This window comes from Aulostomus chinensis, chromosome 7 (assembly GCF_037954235.1).
Source record: "Aulostomus chinensis isolate RoL2024-O1b breed Wild chromosome 7, RoL_Achi_v1.0, whole genome shotgun sequence".
Lineage (NCBI taxonomy): Eukaryota > Metazoa > Chordata > Actinopteri > Syngnathiformes > Aulostomidae > Aulostomus > Aulostomus chinensis.
The window spans coordinates 30,059,737-30,078,497 of NC_141326.1; the positions used below are offsets into that span (position 1 = coordinate 30,059,737).

Below are 18,761 nucleotides of genomic sequence, written 5' to 3' on the forward strand. Positions count from 1 at the left end.
GCGTCAGTGAGGACCCAAGTATGTGTCTATTTATTTGCCGAGCGTGTATTTTTGAGGCCACTGTGTCACTGCTACCTCGCTCTCTCTCTCTCTCTCTCTCTCTCTCTCTCAGCCAAACTGAATTCAGGTTTTTTTCCCTTCTGGCAGCTCTGATTGGTCAGACACGAGTCTGTCTCTAATCCTCTTAAATAAAATAGAGTTCTGGTCCAATCCCAGGCTCCAAATCCCTCCCCTCCCTCCTCTCTCTCTCTCTCCCCCTCTCAGTGGGGAAGAAGAGTTTTTAATCCAAGTGGATTATGTAGCAAATTGGGCGACAGAAGAGGCGAGCGATTGCAACATCTCCTGCAGGCTGCAAGCGCTCTCTCGTGCTCACTTCTTGGCGCTGGCGTCCTGAGGAGCAGCCTGCCAGAAACGGAGCAGGCGCAGACCAAACTTCTCTCCTGAAGTCTGATGAAGTAACAGAGTTTCTTCTGGTGCCACGGCGTGATTCATCTCGATCCATTTCTGTCTTGAATGTCAAAAGTAAAGATCTTCGGTTTCTTCTGCGAGCCGATGGTGGCAGCAGGATGGGTTAATCCCAAAATGGCAGAGAGCACTGGGGCTCCCAAACCCAGCAGAAAGAGCGCCGTCAGCCTCTCTCTTTAGCCAGCATGAGGAAGCCGTGTCCTACAAACTCTTGCTGATCCTCTTGAACTGTCATAACTGATCGCAGATCGTGGAACTACCTCAGAAAAATACAATCCGAGGATCTGGTGTCAGGAGGACGCAGGATGGAGCACATTGTGTCGGGGAGGAGGAAGCTCCTGGGGATTCTGGGATTTTTCTGTCTGTGGATTACAGCTCAGGCTCAGATGAAGATCCCACCAGAGACGTAAGTTTCCCTCGGTTCTCCCTCTAGGTGTCAGCTCCATTTGTCCCCCATCTGCTGTGAGAAGATCAGGATGACGTCTCTTCCTCTCATGTCCATGTGTTCCCCCTCAACTTAAACTTTAGCACAGCGTCAACAGCTTCTTGGTGTCGGGCTGACAGTTAATCGTAGTTAAACTGGAAAATATCACTGAAGTTTTTACATTGCAGGAATGTGGTATGTTTGTTAGAAGGCATCTGTGTAAATCACTCTTAAATCAATATGGCGGCGCTGCAGAGATGTCCTGCTGCTGGTAAAACTGGTTCCAACTCTCTGCAGGTCTCAAACTAAGAGCCACTTTTGTCAGGGGCTTGGGGAGGGGTTACCATGACCCACAAGACCAGCCCAAACTTTATATCTGACATTTTTAATGAACCACTGCAGAATCAACCACAAAACCAAAAACAGTCAGCGATGGACAAGAAATGAAGCAGCAGTGGTTCATCGTGGCCCTTCAGCCACTGGAAAAACAAACTACTCCTCCAGCAGCCCAGAACTGAGACCTACAGCTGCCTGTTCAACGCGGGCCTGAGCCTACCGAGGCTCCCTGAGGTGCCTCTGCGTCAGGAGGACTGTGGTCCAACATGATCTCGATCCAGAGTTGATGAGAGCTCTGATCACCTGCCTGGACTCCTTTCAGACACCAGAGACTTCATGGACGTCTCCCTGTGGACACTGTGCTGACGACCCTCCTTAGGGAACACACTCCTTTTCTTGTTTCTGTCCACGACTCGAGCTGCAACACTGCCATCACACCTCCACTCTTCCTGTCAGGTTTTAGCAAACACCCTTCACTTTTGGAAACGCCTTCATCTCTGACTCATGTGACTGATCAGCTGTTTCTGCCGCCAGCATCTTCCCAAACTTCCTCTTCATTTCCTGAGAGCAGCTGCAAGGCCAATAGTAGCTAGTAGTTAGGAGTAATTACAACTGGTTCCTCTGTCGACGAGTCACCAAGCCTTTTTTCACCTCAGACCAGACGGTGGAAGCACACATCATGCACATTTTTCTTTTTTTTTAGTTGAGTGAATTTTCTCTCCATTCATTTCTCCAGAAACAGGCGTGCACTACGAGGTCCCAGTCTTCCACTCATCAGTTGACACGTGAAAGTTTTATACAAAAATTAGGGAGATATATTTTCTAGGGTGGCCAAAGATACTGAAGTGTGAAGTGGTCTGACTGGACCACGGATCATTCCGGTCTGATGAGAACACCAACTCGCGACTGCTCAGCGTATTTCAGAGGTTGGACAGGGATGAGTGAGACGTCACATCGGTGCAGCTGGATTCAAGTTACAACCATCAGTTCTTCAGCTGCATCCCTCATCCATGGCCGGTGGTTCCTAAACAAGCTCGTTAGCATGAGTCTGTCAGACAGCGTTAGCGTGCAGCAGCGGCCGCCCCCTGCAGCAGGACGCTCAGTAATGCAACTTCCTGGAGGGCACACTGTCCCTCCTCCATCGCCATCTGTGAGCCAACATGGCCCACTGGCCACCAGCCACACCCCATCAGGCCGGTCACCTTCCACTATGACCCACATTCACCAGCCCATCCACCGCCACAGGCTGGGACAGTCACCGCCATCGTTTAGATCCCCCCCCCCACTCCATGGGACAAACACACAAATCTTTTTTTAAACTGAACACTTTGACTACATTTGATAACGTTAATATGAAACGTTATTTTAATGGAAATATGAAGTAAATTTAAAGCTTTAGTGTGCAGATGCAATGACATCGAACAGGGAAGTTCATTTTAGATGCGCATGCCCCCCCCCCCCCTCCCGGAAAACCTACAGTAGCTTGCATGCTTGTTCTGAACAAACACGGCCGCAGGGCCCCGTCTGATATCTGCTCACTTCTTGTCCTTCGGCTGAACGGTTTTGGTTGGACAAAAAGAGCGCAAACTTTTACAGTGTTGTGTTGTCGTGTCGTTGTCAGGAAGAAACAAACACGACTGCAATTTTAGCATTACATGCAGAATACAGGTCAGAGTTCTATGAATCCCTTAAAGCGCGTTAATGGATTAGGAGGGCTTTGATCTACTGAGGCCTGACGCCTAACCTGACGTCTAAAGTGCTCTGTAAAGGACCAGAACTGGGAGGCGCAGCTTCAGCTGAGACAGTTTTCACAAGTCAAACGAATGTTCGATTTCTATTTCTTTTTAAATGAGACTTTTAAAATTCTACCTCCAATGGAACAGAACTCAAACTGTCATGGGTCCCGACGGCTTCCCCGTAATTCTGCCTCCACCTCTGTGTGGTTTATTAGATTGTGTTGCGTTATGGGAATTTGTGCTGAGTAAACACCTGCAGCTCTCGGCTGTGACCTAGATGAAGAACAGATTATCTAAATCTCTTTCATCACTGTCATATCTAAGTGCCTTTTCTGCTGTAACTCACTGCAAAAACGTTGCCTTGGCAACTGACAAGCCATCGTCAGAGACGCAGCTTTTTACATCCAGCATTTGCGTGAAGTAAGCAGTATTTCTGTCGCGCTGTTGCTCTCACGTCCTTGCAGGCTGAATTTGCCCCTTGTGTTCTGCTGTTGATTGTCACCTGTGTGCGTTTCAGAGTGCAGCAGTGGGCGTCTGTCTTCTCCGTTCAGCTGCGGGACATCACAGCCAAATACTCTGGTTCGCTGCTGCTGCAGAAGGTAAACACCAGAGTCCAGCAGGCTCACTTCACCTGTGGAGACTGAGGGAATCCTCAGAGGTTGGGTTGCTACGAGTGGATGGAGCATTTTAGGCCAATTCATGGTTTCCATGTCTGTTGGGGTCCACATTGGTCACCGTGCTGTAAGTGTAGTCATCAGTTTATGTTCATGAGGGTCTGCAGACCAAAGTCCACGGAGGGTCCAAAATTTGTGATGTAACTCTGCATAAAGGGCACGAGGAACGTGTGCTGATGTGCACGCTTCCGCACAGCTCTTGACCCCGCAACACAGTCAAGTCGTTGCTTGAGGACCACTAAGTGGCTTAACAACAAGACCATGGTTGAGGCTGATCTGCTCTCGCACCAGTGACCCGCATTCCCCGTCCTACCCTAGAGCTTCACTTCTGTCAGTTCACAGTCCTGCCTGCAACATGAGCATCAAAGGAGGACCAAGCGTCAATCAAAGAAACCTCCCTACAAGTGTGCGTGTGTTGCATTTGCAGCCAAATACATGAAGGTTCAAGCTGAACAACCAACATCGCTCAGGACATCCATAATCACTGCGTCAAGAGATTTGCTAGGACAGTTGGGGGTGTTTCATCTCACCGCCGTCTAGGCAACTATCTGACATTCAAAAGCCCTCAGACTTCAGTAGGCGGAGGTGTCCATGTCTGGCATTGTGAGACTAACAGGTGAACCGCGCGGGGGGAAGGTTTGAGAATCCGTCGCCATGTTGGAAGCAGGCAACCCAACACTGGCAAACGCTCAGAAACACAAAACTTCTTGATTCATGTCACCACCGGGCAGCTTCATCAAGTGTCTAGAAAATAATGCTCAGCCTCATTTGTGTCTCTGCAAGGTAAACGATTGGTGCGGCGCCGAGCTCAGGATGCAGCGATGGTCCTGATAGCGTTGGGGTAAATCGGCCTATTGGGTTTGTCTGGAATATTCATTTGGAATTTGTTGTTTCATGTGGCAAATGGGACTTTGACTGCAGCAGCAAGCAAAAAGGAAAAGGGGTGGAGCTTGTCAAAGGGATCGCCTTGGCTAGGACAACCAGCAATGTTCACGGTGGCATCAAGGCTCTGTGGCGCTACTGGACTTCATCACTGCAACTGTGAAGGATACGAGACTCTGAGGCCAACTGCTGTAAAACCTCAAAGAAGAACCACACTCCATCAGTTAACCTTCAATTCGCCAGAGCTCCAGGCGACACATGACCTCTGTCAGCCGCGGCCGGCGTGAAACTGTTGATCAGGAAACATTTTCTACGTTCAGCCTCCAGGATATTTTGCCGGAAATTTAAATGTTGAAACAAGAAACAGAACATTACACGAGTTCAGTAGTGGGAGCAATAGGGAGGCTCTGTATGTGTGTGAGGGTGTATTTATGGGTTTATGCGCGCACACGCGCACACACACACACACACACACACACACACGCGCACACGCGCGTGTGCGGATCATGGTAATGCCCAGATTTAGGCCCGAGCCTTCTTTCCTGGCCTCAGGATTTGTAGCCCATTCTGATTTTAGACATTCATCCATTTATCCGTCAGATGTAGATTCATCAGGGCCAGTCTGCTTTCAACCACACCACCACCTCCTGGGGTGAGCGCCAGCATGTCTGCCGGGACATTAAATCCACCTCAAACTGCAATATCTTGCAATTCCTTTTAAAGGAAAAGAAGCAGAAACCTTTGTAGTTGATGAAGACAATGGCGGTCATCGCTCAAAGCAGCTGTCCTGTGTACGACGAGAGTCGGCAGCCCTCACAGAACCAAACAACTGTGAGACGCGAGGAGAGACACCGTTCCCGACAACCCAGTAGAGCGGTGGTGGTCTCAGACGCCAGCGGAGGGTGAGAAGGTGCGCCAGCGCTCGACAGGCCAGCATTTTAGGAAACAGAATGCAAACGCAAGCTTGAGTTCATGTAACTTCATTCTACAAAGTTAAAAATACTGGAAATGAACGAGAGAGGGAGGAACAATATGAGCAGGCCTCGTTATGAGTTGATGGCACGAGGTGAAATCTCCCCTTCTCCCTTTTTTGCTGCTGACATGAAGTTTAAAATGTAAACAGCATTCACTCTGATAAGAGCTAGCCTTCACAACGCTAACAGGATTAGCAGCTAATACAAGTACAGTTTGTGTAGCAGGCAGGCCTGGGTGTGGTGGGGACATTACCAATACCTCACAATGGCAAAATCTCTCTGATTTTTTTAAATTCCAAAAGCAAAACAAGCATAAATGTGGTTGCTGCATCAGCAGAAAACCTCCCGACGACGTTAAACCATCCCAGTCTGATGGGAGCAGACAGCATGGAAGTACTTGGACCGTGAAGATATCCTGGGCTGAACACAAATAAATACACACTATTGAAAATGAAAGCAGCAAACTTCATTAACTGGGCTTTATGGGTATTAACTTGTCACCCACGAACAGAAATAAGTGGCAGGTCATTAATGCTCCAGCAACACAGCAGCCGCCTGCTCACTGGCGTGCAGGAGCTCAGCGGGTGGAGGAAGCAGAGGCCGACGGACCCAGAAAGGCACCACAAAATGACAGCAAGTTCAGCTTTGCCGTCACTCCCACCCATGATGGCAGCGGCTTGACCGGACACACCAAGTCTCCTTTCTTCTGCTGGCAGCTAACCTGGTAACCGCAGGACTTGTGGCAGGGACCAACGACCGTTTACTCATCAACGATGATCCAAAAACCCCAGCAGGGCCGGTCCAGTCTGATCCGGTCCGGCTTTTTCAACCCTGAAGCCTTTTTTTTTTGTTTTGTTTGTTTTTTCCTTCACTTTGCTCCAAATCCAGATTTCTGTGAGGGAAAAATCCCCAGGAACTCCATAGCCGTGTTGAGTTCACCTGGATTACACAACACACCTGTACTGCTCCAGGTCCTCCTCTCAGGGGACAATGCTCAGTTCTGTTGTGTTGCCTCTCATCTGACAGATTGATATCCCTGGTTTCAAACTGTGTAGCAGGGCAGGATTAAACTGAGGTTGTCTGAATCTTTTGTGAACCTCAAGTCTAAATGACGGTGTCCAGCTGTAGAGTTTACACGTCTGTTGAGAAGCCTGAGCGTGACCCTGCACACTGGCATGACGTGTGAAGCTCTGAAGAACATTTATTACTACTGCAGCTCTACAAATACTGGATATCAAATTTGTATTCAGCTTCACTGGGCTGCAGCCAGTGGTCATTTTCATCATCACTTAATCCTCCAGTTATTTTCACCACCACTCGATAAATCGTTTTATGTTTATAAAACGTCAAGAAAAGTTAATGAACGCTCGTCATAATTCCCCCGAGGCCGAAGGGACACTCACTTTTTTTGGTCATAAATGACAAGAAAAGCATCAAATCCTTCAAAATGGTGGAGCCAGCAAACGTTTGACATGTTTGCTTGAAAAAAGACTGAATAATTCTAATTCATATGAAAATAGCTGGTAATTAACTTTCTCCCAGTGGATCCCTGCTGGATTACTTGTTGCAGCTCCCAGTTTATCACTGGTTTTATTCACGGCCAGCTCCCAGTTTATCACTGGTTTTATTCACGGCCAGCTCCCGGTTTATCACTGGTTTTATTCACGGCCAGCTCCCGGTTTATCACTGGTTTTATTCACGGCCAGCTCCCAGTTTATCACTGGTTTTATTCACGGCCAGCTCCCGGTTTATCACTGGTTTTATTCACGGCCAGCTCCCAGTTTATCACTGGTTTTATTCACGGCCAGCTCCCGGTTTATCACTGGTTTTATTCACGGCCAGCTCCCGGTTTATCACTGGTTTTATTCACGGCCAGCTCCCGGTTTATCACTGGTTTTATTCACGGCCAGCTCCCAGTTTATCACTGGTTTTATTCACGGCCAGCTCCCAGTTTATCACTGGTTTTATTCACGGCCAGCTCCCAGTTTATCACTGGTTTTATTCACGGCCAGCTCCCAGTTCGATCCAGAAAGGGCAGGTTCGGTTCTACCGAGGTTTCAGGCGAGTAGAAGTGGATCATCAGAGACACGCAACGTTTGGCTCTGCTCATCTATTTGCCTCAGTAAGTGGGTTGCTTGGACTAATTGGAATTAGCAAATGACTTAATCGAGTAATTCGGAGTGTAAATAAGCAGCCTGGGCCGCCGCCCCCCCATCAGTCAGCTGATCCATGTCGAGCTTCCTGATCCAGAGAAAGTGACCTGATTACCTCAGAGAGCTTCGCTGTGACCCCCCCCCCCCCCGACACGTCCCAGCAGCTGCTTTAATCTGTGAGCGAGTCTCTCAATCTAATTTCTCTGATAAAAACAAGCTAATCTGATCATCAGAGATCAGTTTCACTGGAAACCTCCTGGAACAAAGCCGATCAAATCAAGGCTTCTGCTGGATCAGCAGATTCCAACTTAAAGTTCATGAATACGAATTTGTCGCGGCTCAGTCTGATGAATGTGCAGGAGCATCTGGCCAGCCTGGTGAAAGGAAACCTGCCGCTACATGCTTAGCATTATTACCTGCTCGTGCACCGGGTGACCGCAATATTCTGGAACCCCAGTGTCCCACGAACCGACCCAAAGGCCGTGGACCCTCTTTCTCTGAGAATGTCTTTCTGTGAGCAAAAACTTCATAAAAATTCAAGCGAGCTGCCTTTCTTGAGTTCAGCTGTTTTTCTTTTGGTGCGTTTTTTCCCCCTCCTCTCAGAAACTGAAGGACGTGGAGTCGGTCGTGAAGATCGTGGAGCTGGACGGTGAGAACCTGGTGAGGGATTATTCCGATGAAATCGAACGGATGCTGGGAAGCAAGATGAAGTCAGTGAAGGTGAGGAAGTCGGCTTCGGCAGGACTGCCAGGAATGATGCGGTTTCTAGGTGGCGTGGAGCTCAGCCGCCGGACTCTCATCTACAACCCTAGTTTTATCGTTTCTGCTGGGTTTCTTATGCTCCTGTCTTTGTCTCAGAGGTTAGCCGAGTCAGCAGAGGACGCCGACCTGTACCACGAGTTCAACGCAACACTCGAGGTTGGTGCTTCTCTTTCATCCTTGTGAGTAATCAGCTGATCCTCGAAGGACCATCTCAGATGTTTGCATGATTTTTAAATTTACTTCAGCTCACAATACAGGTAAATAAAAATCGGAAAGTTGAATTGCGTCATCCCATGTATGCTAAGCTATGTTTTTAGCTCAAAGCTAAGTGTAGCATGTGAGGTAACTGCAGGCCAGTCTGTGCTGTGTGCTGCAGCAGATTGAAGCTTTAAGTCTTCAGCTGACACCTGAAATGAGATCAGACCAAACTTTACTGATCCTGTGAGGAAACTGGGTCGGCCCTGAGCCGTGGGGACCAGCCGAGCAATAAATGGGAATTCACTGGAGTAAAATGTGGTCGTGTAAGAATTAATTAACATGTAAGCAAATGAATGTGCAGTTGTTGAGTGAGGGTGGCACCACAGCAAAACACAGGAGCATCATCGGCGTACAAAATGAGACTGTGCATGAAGAACATCTGATCCAGGTCAGCAATACGGACATCAAACTAATCAGTCCAGAGACAGCGCGCAGGTAGCAGACTGGAGGAAGTCCTGTCTGTTTCGGACTGGGATGAAGACCTCAGACAGGGACTCAGCCGGTCTGCATCTCCACGCCAAGGCCAACATTATTTTACCTCCCTTTTTTAAGTGACATCCATTTTTATTGGTCTGTTTAGAACACTGATGGTTCTCTCCTGAACACAGTTCCCTTTCTTTAAGGGTTCTTGTGCTTGGATGTTGTTTTTGCCACTCCTGAATTACAGCTGGCTCACGTGACGGCGGGTTTTATTTGTACTGGGTGTCTCACAAAGACTTCCTGTCCTCTCTCCTCTCAGTTTGATTACTACAACTCCATGCTGATCAACACCATGGACGAGGACGGCAACTACATGGAGCTGGGTGGCGAGTTTCCCCTCGAAGAGAACGAACACTTCAACAAAATGCCGGTGAACACGCAGCAGAGCAACATCCAGGTGCCCACCAACGTCTACAACAAAGGTCAGAGGTCAAACTCCACATTGGCTATCTGCAATAGCAAAGAGGTTTCAGCTGTGTGATGTGTGTGTGTGTGTGTGTGTGTGTGTGTGTGTGTGTGTGTGTGTGCGCGCGCAGATCCCAACATACTCAATGCCATTTACAACTCGGAAGCGCTGAACGATGTCTTCATCGGTAACTTCCAGAAGGACCCGACACTCACTTGGCAGTACTTTGGCAGTTCCACGGGCTTCTTCAGGATCTACCCTGGTGAGGTCACATTTAAGGTCACCATTTTTAGCATTCGTCAAAACGCAGAGAATCATCTCGCTAGTAAATGTGTATTTCATCCTTATCTTACTTGAGCCTGGTAGTACAGCGTTAGTACTGCCTGGAGGCTGCAGTAACAATAAAGGTTGCACTTTGTATTAAAAAGTAGGAGGCAATAAAAAGAGGCGTGTCCTAAATTTCCGGTTTAGCACTGATACCTGGTGCTTTGGCGTCTGTAGGTCACATGACACGGCAGCAACTGAAAAACTAAATCCCAGAATGCAGATTATAAAAGTCTGTCAGTTCACTGGAGAGCACGTTGGTTGGTTGTTGTGTCCGTCCTCGTGAGCGTGGGTGACATCACTGTCTGCGTGTGACCGACTCCACGTTTCCTCTCTCAGGTATCAAATGGACACCAGACTCCAACGGCGTGGCGGCATTTGACTGCAGGAACAGAAACTGGTGAGTCTCATTTCTGAAGGAGACAAAATGTCTGCAGAGACAGGTTTTGTGTGCGTGCGTCACATTTGTCCCTCAGTGAAAACATGAAAAGGTCGTGACACTCAACATCCATCAGGACCTGAAATATAACAGATTCTACTTAAATCCACAGTGACCCAAAGCGATCCGGATCAGGCTCGGACCACGTGGAGAACGTTTCATAAGATTCGGTGAAAACAGTTTGTGAGCTCCAGTGCGGACTGGAACTCTGCCTCAGGCCGTTTGGCACATTTAGTACTTTTACTTTTGCTACTTCAACCACACGGCAGCTCTTAGGATGGCCGGGATGTTTGAGGAGTATCTGGCATTGATATTAGACATTCTTAGAAGGACATGTCAGCATCGGTATGTGCCCCAAAACTCCAGCACTGGATAGAAATATGGCAACACTCGTGTAAAAATCCCTCCACGAGGCTTCCTCAGCCAGACTGGCGCCGCCGGCTGTGACGGCTGAGCAGCGGCCAGCAGAGCCCTGATCCTCTGGAAAAGACGATAAGCTGCTCCTTAGCCGGGTCACTGCTGCCCACATGGCACCATATGCGACTGTTCATGCATTTCTAAATGATACAAGCGAGCTCCATATGTCCCCGAACGCCTCGTCACCGCGCTGTGCTGAGCTGGACAAGCTGCCCGGCGTCTGCAGGGCAACATTTTTAGGCCGGCTATTTTTGTTTATTCCAGAAATGACAGCAGGGAAACGAATACCCGATGAGTTAGAAACACAAAGTAAAGATGATGCATGTGAGACGAACTCACATTTCTTTGTAAAGCAGAAACTGTTTGAAGTAAACAAGAACTCTTCCACAAGTTGGATGTTTTGAATGTTTTTGTCCACATGAAGTATAATAAATTAGCTTTGATGACACGAACGGTGATGATTATTCCTGTCAACACCTTCATATCCAAATTAGTGGACGATGGCGTGGCGTTCAGCTCAGTCAGCTTCATGTGACACGTCTGCTTGACGAGGAAATGAGTTCTGAGACGATTTCACATGAAAGCAACGGCGGCTCTGCCCTGCCAACACCAGGTTTGGTCGCCGGCGTTGAATTTCTTTTTTCTCTCTTAAAAGTTTCGAAATATTAAATTGACAGCTCAGACAACTTTCAGAATTCATCACTTGAACGGGAAATGGACGTTGGTTTATAACAGAGGTAATAAACCTCACGGTAGGACGGCGGTCAGCTGCTCGTGGTCGGCCGCCACAGAGAGGCTAAAAAGGTTTACTTTTATCAGGAGATGTGATGTCATGTGACCACCGGCTCCAAATCAATACCAGGTATGAATACGTGACAAGGTTTCTGTAGCTTCAAGAAATGTAGCCAGGTTTAACTTTTCTTTACCGCCTGACCACACAGCATCAGGAAGCCCCCTCCTCACTGCTGCCTCCACTTCCTGTGTGCAGGTACATCCAGGCAGCCACGTCCCCCAAGGACATCATCATCATGGTGGACATCAGCGGCAGCATGAAGGGGCTGAAGATGACCATCGCCAAACACACCATCAACACCATCCTGGACACGCTGGGAGAGAACGACTTTGTCAACGTCATCGCAGTGAGACACTCCTGTTCTGTACGGTAGAGAGAGAGACGGTCGCCTCCCTCTTCAGACCCGTTACAGTGATGCGGTCTGGCCCGGTGCCACGGTTCTGTTCATGATTGTGTGTGTGTGTGTGTGTTTGCAGTACACCGACTATGTCCGTTACGTGGAGCCATGCTTCAAGGGAACCCTGGTCCAAGCTGACTTGGACAACCGGGAGGTAAGACAGTTATCTGCTTCACTGAGGCTTAGCGACCTGCCGATGCGTCTTAACAGCCATCACACACACTTGTACACACACACACACACACACACACACACACACACACACACACACAGGATCCTCATCAGATCAATCTCTTGACCTACTTCTTTGAGTTGAGGCTGACTTTCAGGCTGTTTTTGTGTGTGTGTGTGTGTGTGTGTGTGTGTGTGTGTGTGTGTGTGTGTGTGTGTGTGTGTGTGTGTTGGGGCTGTATTCCTCTCTGGAAACTCTCCTGAATAAATCAAGATTAAACAAGGAGTGCAACATTGTAGTTGTGTGCTGGATACCAGTGACCTTTGACCTTTGACCACCAAAAGCTTACCAGTTGATTCTTGAGTCTTAGTGGAGGTTTTTTCCAAATTTGAAGACATTTCTTTTTACCATTCCAGAGGGGATGGACTCCATCAAAGCCTCTGGGCCCGACAAGAACTTGTAAAAAAAAAGCAAATGAAGGTTAATGGACTATTTTCTTGTCAAAGGTTCTACGGATGTAGAACACGATCTGTTTTTTTCTCAGCTGGCTTGAGGGGCGTGTCAGTATTTTATCAACAGTAGCGAACGAGCCTGCTAGCTGAGGTTCTCGGTGCAGGGATCTGTGGGGAACCGGGTGCTCTCAGGGAACTGTAACGCTCTCTCTCTTTCTCTCAGCACTTTAAGATGCTGGTGGACGAGCTGCACGTCAAAGGAGAAGCCAAACTCAAATACGCCATGAAAGAATCCTTCAAAATCCTCAACGAGGTTTGTTTCTCAGAGGTCGGAGGTCAGGTCCCCTGCTGAACCGAAGAAATCACAAGAGAAAGACCAGCCTGAATAAAACTGACGGTTCTTCTTCAACAGCCTGCCTCTTTGTAGCAGTAGAATAACGTGTGTGTGTGTGTGTGTGTGTGTGTGTTTATGCAGGCAAGGGCAAGTGGTCAGGGCAGCATGTGTAACCAGGCCATCATGCTGATCACGGACGGGGCGATGGAGGACTTCGAGTCTGTCTTTGAGGAGTTCAACTGGCCTGAACGCAGGGTGAGGAGGGCGGGGCCACACTAACCTGTTTCCTTTCAGATGACAGCAGGACGCTGGCACGGCTCCAAGTATCCTCTCAAAATCGACCCTTGGCCGAAGCACAAAAACAGAGCAGGACCAACGTGACGAATAATCAGGAGTGTTTCTCCGTGCAGGTTCGAGTCTTCACCTACCTGATTGGCAGAGAGATGACCTTTGCTCAGAACACCAAGTGGATCGCCTGCAACAACAAAGGTTGGCTGTGTGTGTGAGAGTGTGAGTTTGTTTACAACTGATGACTTTTGACAGAGCCATGCTAACACTTCCCACCCACTTCTGTTCATTGTGCTAAGCTAACTAGCGTTGGGCTCAGCTCCCTACAGGTTTTCCCTAGAAGTGGGCATGTTGCTTTGATCAGGAGAGCGTCGATTGATCCACAGTATGAATTCATGTCATTTTGTGTGTTCTCAGGTTACTACACACACATTTCCACGCTGGCGGACGTGCAGGAGAACGTCATGGAGTACCTGCATGTGCTCAGCCGGCCGATGGTCATTAACCACGACCATGACATCATCTGGACAGAGGCGTACATGGACACTGTGGTGAGCTGAGCTGGCCAACCAGAGCTTAGAGGAGCGGACACAGCGTCTTTTATCACATGGCGGCTCTGTCCTGCTTCTCTAAGCCAACACACAACTTGACAGTCATCGCCATCGTCACTTCACCTTCATCTGTGTCTGTTTCCTCCCTCATCCTCGGCTCGTCCTCCCATGATCCTCTGGGCCTCCCCCCATCTCTCCACCAGCTTCCCAACACTAAGGAGGTAACAAGAGTTGGATGAGCACGCTTTTCTAGAGCTGTAAAACAAAGACACATGAAATCCTCAAGTTTTTTCTAGCTGCACTCCTGGAGTTCACCTGTAGTTTTACAGAAACATGAAAAAGGAAAGTTCTGTTTTCTGAGTGTCTCGAGTTCCAAAATCGAATGTGATGACCCCTCGGTGCCCCAATGACCCTGACCTTGATAGCAGTGATGGCGCTTCCTTTACTTCAGTGTGCTTTAATCAGAGATTCAGCAGTTGAACGCTGCCCCCTGGTGTTCAATATCAGAGCTGCACCAAATGGCTTCATCCAGACTGCAGCCGGTTAAGAACTCAAACAACAGACAAACCAGTGGGCCACCAACCCAGCAGGCTCACATCAGCTTCAAGTCTGCTTCAAACAAGTGGCCAACAGCCAATCAAGCATGGAGGACCGCAACTTCCACAATTAATAAGGAGATAAAAATGTGAATGGATTAACTGATGAGGACAAGCAGAATCCATGAGCCTCAGTTAAAAAGACAAGCTTGAGTTTCTTTGAAAATGACTTTTACCATGAATATATAAAATACGCAAATCAACAAAGAGCTTGTTTTTCAAATTTTAATTTATTCCCAATCGACTTTACATTCATTTCTGATTTTATTTGCTCCTTTTCCTCTGAAACTGAGTGTCTGAAAGCTGTAGTTCTGCTCTGATCGGATCGGGAGTGACGGCTGATTGTTGCTGTCAGAACAGTCGCCCCCTCAGTGACTTCACACTTGAACCATATTTTGTGTTGTACTTGGTGCTCATATTCTCTCTGGTTGTGTAAATGTTCCAGCTGTTCACCACCAAGGCTCAGAGTCTCCTCCTCATGACCTCGGTGGCCATGCCAGTCTTCAGCAAGAAGAAGGAGACGGTCAGTGTCCAGCTCTAAACTTGGGGGGAAGCATGCTTACCCTTTGTGCTGTTGTGTATCTGCACCATGTGTTGTTTGCCTCTTGGAACCCTTTGCGTTGTAAATGAGAATTTATTTTCGTTCAATTTGACCTGGTAAATAGGGGTCACAAAGACGAGAGGGCACCCGTACCTGTGAGAGTGGTATAGTCCACCTCACCTGGATGAGTAATCATGAACATTTCAGGTTCTCGTAATCTTGCTGGTGCTCGGAGACTAAAATGCTAGTGTGACCAGCGGCGCCGACGTTGGTGAAGTCAGAACAGGTCAACATAGGAACGAGAGTGTGAGAGCCCAAAAAACCTAAAACACGGCATCCAACTGTTCTGGTGCCAGATTCTTTCTGGGTCATCAGATACAAGATGGACGTCGACATCAGATAGACGGGACCGCGTCCGTTAGTCGAGTGTAAGATGTCTGGTGTCTCTGCAGCTGTCCCACGGCATCCTGCTGGGCGTGGTGGGCTCCGACATCCCCCTGATGGAGGTGATGAAGCTGGCGCCCAGATACATGGTGAGCTAAGAACCCTCGCCTCCACTTTGATGGTCAACATTCCTGCTGCTTCCTTTATCTTCTGACATCTTCCTCTTCAGCTGGGAGTTCACGGCTACGCCTTCCTCATCACCAACAACGGCTACATCCTGGCTCACCCCGACCTTCGACCTCTGGTCAGTTCAGATTCTGTTCTATCAAATGTTTTAGGCTCCCTAATCATCAACTGATGCCTCCAGAATTTCTTTAATTTTCGCACAAAGGCTCATGTTTGCTGGAGGACGAAGTGACTGAAGGTCACTGTGACCTCACTGAACTGATTGATAAATGAACCTCCAACATGGTGGACGTTCCAAATCAGGAGCAGCAGGGTTGTGAGGCACTTCAGACAAATTCAGCTTCAAGATGCTGCAGCGACTGTGATGATGTTGAGAGATACATGAACAGGAAGTGATACAAGTATTTATACTGTAAAGACAGTATAACACACACACACACACACACACACACACACACACAAAGTGACAGCATCTCTATGTCCTACAGTACAAAGATGGAAAGAAACTGAAGCCAAAGCCAAACTACAACAGTGTGGATCTGTCTGAGGTGGAGTGGGAGGATACAGACGAGATGGTAAACACACACACACACACACACACACATTATTTCAGCTCAGATTTTCAGCTGAGAACTTCAAATGTGGACAGAACCATAATTTGGTCAAAGGCCGACTCAGCATCTTGTCTTTCCCGCCTCTGACCTCCAGCTGAGAACGGCCATGGTGAGGGGCGAGACGGGCAGCCTGAGTCTGAGCATCCGAGCGTCGGTGGATAAAGGGGTGAGCTGGTCAGCTCTCACAAGAGAACCTCAGCACTGCCGCCACGACATCAGCTAGTAAACACACGACATGCTTGCTTCCTCACTACTTCATGTTTTATAAGGGCTGCTAGCAAAAGGAGTGACTAGTGAGCGTTAGCATATCATGTTAGCATCTACTGGATGAAGCCGGTTCAACTGTTGAGGTTAACAGGCTTGAGAGTTTAAAAATGGACCCTAGTACTAGGAGCAGTACCAGTACCCTAGTACTAGTGACAGTACAGTACCCTAGAACTAGTAACAGCACCAGTACCTTACAGTCGTGAAATGAGGGAACTTAACACCCAAACATCCGTCAGGACGTTTGACTTCCCTGAACCCCAACCCTTGAACAGCTGAATACTGATGAATTTGCCCCCCCCCCCCCAACAGAAACGTCCTCTGTTCCTCGTCAACGAGTACTTCTACACAAACATTGATGACACACCTTTCAGGTGAGTCAAGTCCTTCATTTTCAGGAGCTAAACTGCTTGGCTCATTATATTTAATGACAAAAGTCACACAGAGAATTTTTTGAATCTGTTCTGTTTTATAAATGTAAGGTAAAACTAGTAAACGCTGGTGAGTAAACGTGTAATGTAAAGGTAAGGAGCAGTACAAAGATGTCAGTCATGCCCGTTTTCTACTCTGACATGTTAGCGTGTGCTAGAGGTGACGATTGAGCTGCGATTGTAACTCAACAGAAAACCAGATTCTTGCATTGGCGTTTATTTTTGCTTCACATTTTAATCACACGCTTATTTGCAGCGAGACAATTTGTTTGATGTGTTTACCTTTTTGCTGCTGAAAACCATGTGTTTTTGAATCAGTAGTAGCTGACTGGCACCAAATGACCACTAGAGGGCAGTGTCTTCAGTTCCTAATGTCCAGTCAAGGTTCCAGGCCTCAGTGTGTCCTGTGTGTCCCTGCAGCTTCGGCATGGTGCTGACGAGGGGTCACGGGAAGCTCATGTTCATGGCCAACGTGTCTGTGGAGGAAGGTACGACATCCCATGATGCCCTGCAAGAATGTCTGTTCCCCACTGACGGCAGAAGCGTCTTTACCGATCCACCTCCAGTACTCGGTCTTGTTGGGAACTTTATTGTATTTTGGTTTTATACCCACAATGCAACACACGCATTCCTCTTCTTCGCCTTCGTCTGCAGGGCTGCACGATCTCACCTCTCCTGACCTCAGCATCGCCTCCGAGTGGTACGTCCCAACCCTCACGCTCATCAGAGGGCGGAGGTTTATTGGTGCAGGAACACAGATGAGTCGTTACTATAGAGCAGCCAATGAGACTGAGACGTGATCAGGCGCTGGTTCTGGAGGGCGGCGCGGGAGCTGGAATCAGAACTCCGTGATCACAATCAATCTGACCCAATAATTTCCCTGAAACAGAACATGACCTCCTTCCTGTCGAACTCGGTCTAATAATCATCTTGTCTTCAGGACGTACTGTGAGACGGACATTGACCCCGCCCACCGAAAATACTCGCAGCTTCAAGCCGCCATCCGTTACCTGCTGGGGAAGGAACCCGACCTGGAGTGTGAGCTCCATTTTTCTACTGTGGTTTAAATTTGAGGGACTTGAAGATCAACTGGCCTCAGACACACTGACATTCTGGAAATTGTTTTTATTGAATTATTAAACGTACGGTTGAATTAAAAATATGTACCTATTTTGAGTGCAGATATTATCCATCCTCTTTTTGTCTGTTGCCTAGGTGACGAAGTGTTGCTGCAGCAAACCTTGTTTGATGCCGTGGTTACGGCGCCGCTGGAGGCCTACTGGAACGCCCTGATGCTCAATGACAGGTGGGACCCACGCATCCATCCTCATCATCACCCGTTCAGCCCGGACGCTCCCTCTCCAAATTCATGTTTTTAACCGAGAGGTTTTTTTCTTAAACGGAACGAAATGGAAAAACTGAATTTACATTTGGAAAGAAGGTTTCCTGAGGGTTTGATGTATTTCTACCTGAGTTGAACACTTGTTCCTCCACTGAGGTGATTCTGAGTCACTGATGTCTTCTACTGCGTGTGTGTGTGTGTGTGTGTGTGTGTGTGTGTGTGTGTGTGTGTGTGTGTGTGTGTGTGTAGGGTGGAGCCAGGCATTGAGACAGCTTTCCTTGGTACTCGCTCCGGCCTGATGAGGGTCATGAGATACGCAGGAGTGGAGACTCGGGTGGCGAAGTAAGCACAGTTAATATTTGGGCCATTTTAGCCTTCCAAGTACTGAAGGAGTAACGTAGTATGTGAAGTACTATTTGAGAGTACTTGTAGAATGTGAACTTGAAATGTTGCAGAGGAGGCTGTCATGCTTCTACATCATGTGACCACATGATGGTCGGCGCTCGTCACTTCTTTTCAGACACTGAACTTCTCTCCCCATCAGAAAGTTCTTGACCCCAACTGACAAAGACAACCTGTTCACCATCGACCACTTCCCGCTGTGGTACCGCCTGGCGGTGGAGAACCCCCCCGGGAGCTTCTACTACTTCCCTGTCAACGACAAAGGTCCGTCTCTTCAGCTCTCT

General features: G+C 48.2%; 1 protein-coding gene across 3 annotated transcripts in view; it reads left to right on the forward strand.

The window, feature by feature from the left end:
* The first annotated feature begins 279 nt into the window (after positions 1-279).
* Positions 280-18,761, forward strand: part of LOC147259458 (voltage-dependent calcium channel subunit alpha-2/delta-4-like) — a 41,689-nt gene continuing 23,207 nt past the window's right edge. For 2 of the 3 annotated variants that reach the window (XM_086209840.1, XM_086209842.1), the window contains exons 1-26: positions 280-871; positions 3,479-3,560; positions 8,248-8,364; positions 8,503-8,562; positions 9,404-9,566; positions 9,681-9,812; positions 10,214-10,274; positions 11,719-11,869; positions 12,000-12,074; positions 12,768-12,857; positions 13,020-13,133; positions 13,289-13,367; positions 13,584-13,717; positions 13,921-13,938; positions 14,759-14,836; positions 15,307-15,387; positions 15,468-15,542; positions 15,913-15,999; positions 16,133-16,204; positions 16,615-16,676; positions 17,154-17,221; positions 17,388-17,433; positions 17,674-17,771; positions 17,949-18,039; positions 18,325-18,417; positions 18,620-18,741. In XM_086209840.1, coding sequence (XP_086065966.1) covers positions 771-871; positions 3,479-3,560; positions 8,248-8,364; positions 8,503-8,562; positions 9,404-9,566; positions 9,681-9,812; positions 10,214-10,274; positions 11,719-11,869; positions 12,000-12,074; positions 12,768-12,857; positions 13,020-13,133; positions 13,289-13,367; positions 13,584-13,717; positions 13,921-13,938; positions 14,759-14,836; positions 15,307-15,387; positions 15,468-15,542; positions 15,913-15,999; positions 16,133-16,204; positions 16,615-16,676; positions 17,154-17,221; positions 17,388-17,433; positions 17,674-17,771; positions 17,949-18,039; positions 18,325-18,417; positions 18,620-18,741 — 2,350 coding nt within the window. In that variant the 5' untranslated portion in view covers positions 280-770. The remainder of the gene's footprint in view (positions 872-3,478; positions 3,561-8,247; positions 8,365-8,502; positions 8,563-9,403; positions 9,567-9,680; positions 9,813-10,213; positions 10,275-11,718; positions 11,870-11,999; positions 12,075-12,767; positions 12,858-13,019; positions 13,134-13,288; positions 13,368-13,583; positions 13,718-13,920; positions 13,939-14,758; positions 14,837-15,306; positions 15,388-15,467; positions 15,543-15,912; positions 16,000-16,132; positions 16,205-16,614; positions 16,677-17,153; positions 17,222-17,387; positions 17,434-17,673; positions 17,772-17,948; positions 18,040-18,324; positions 18,418-18,619; positions 18,742-18,761) is intronic. The other variant, XM_086209841.1, reaches the window with a different exon arrangement.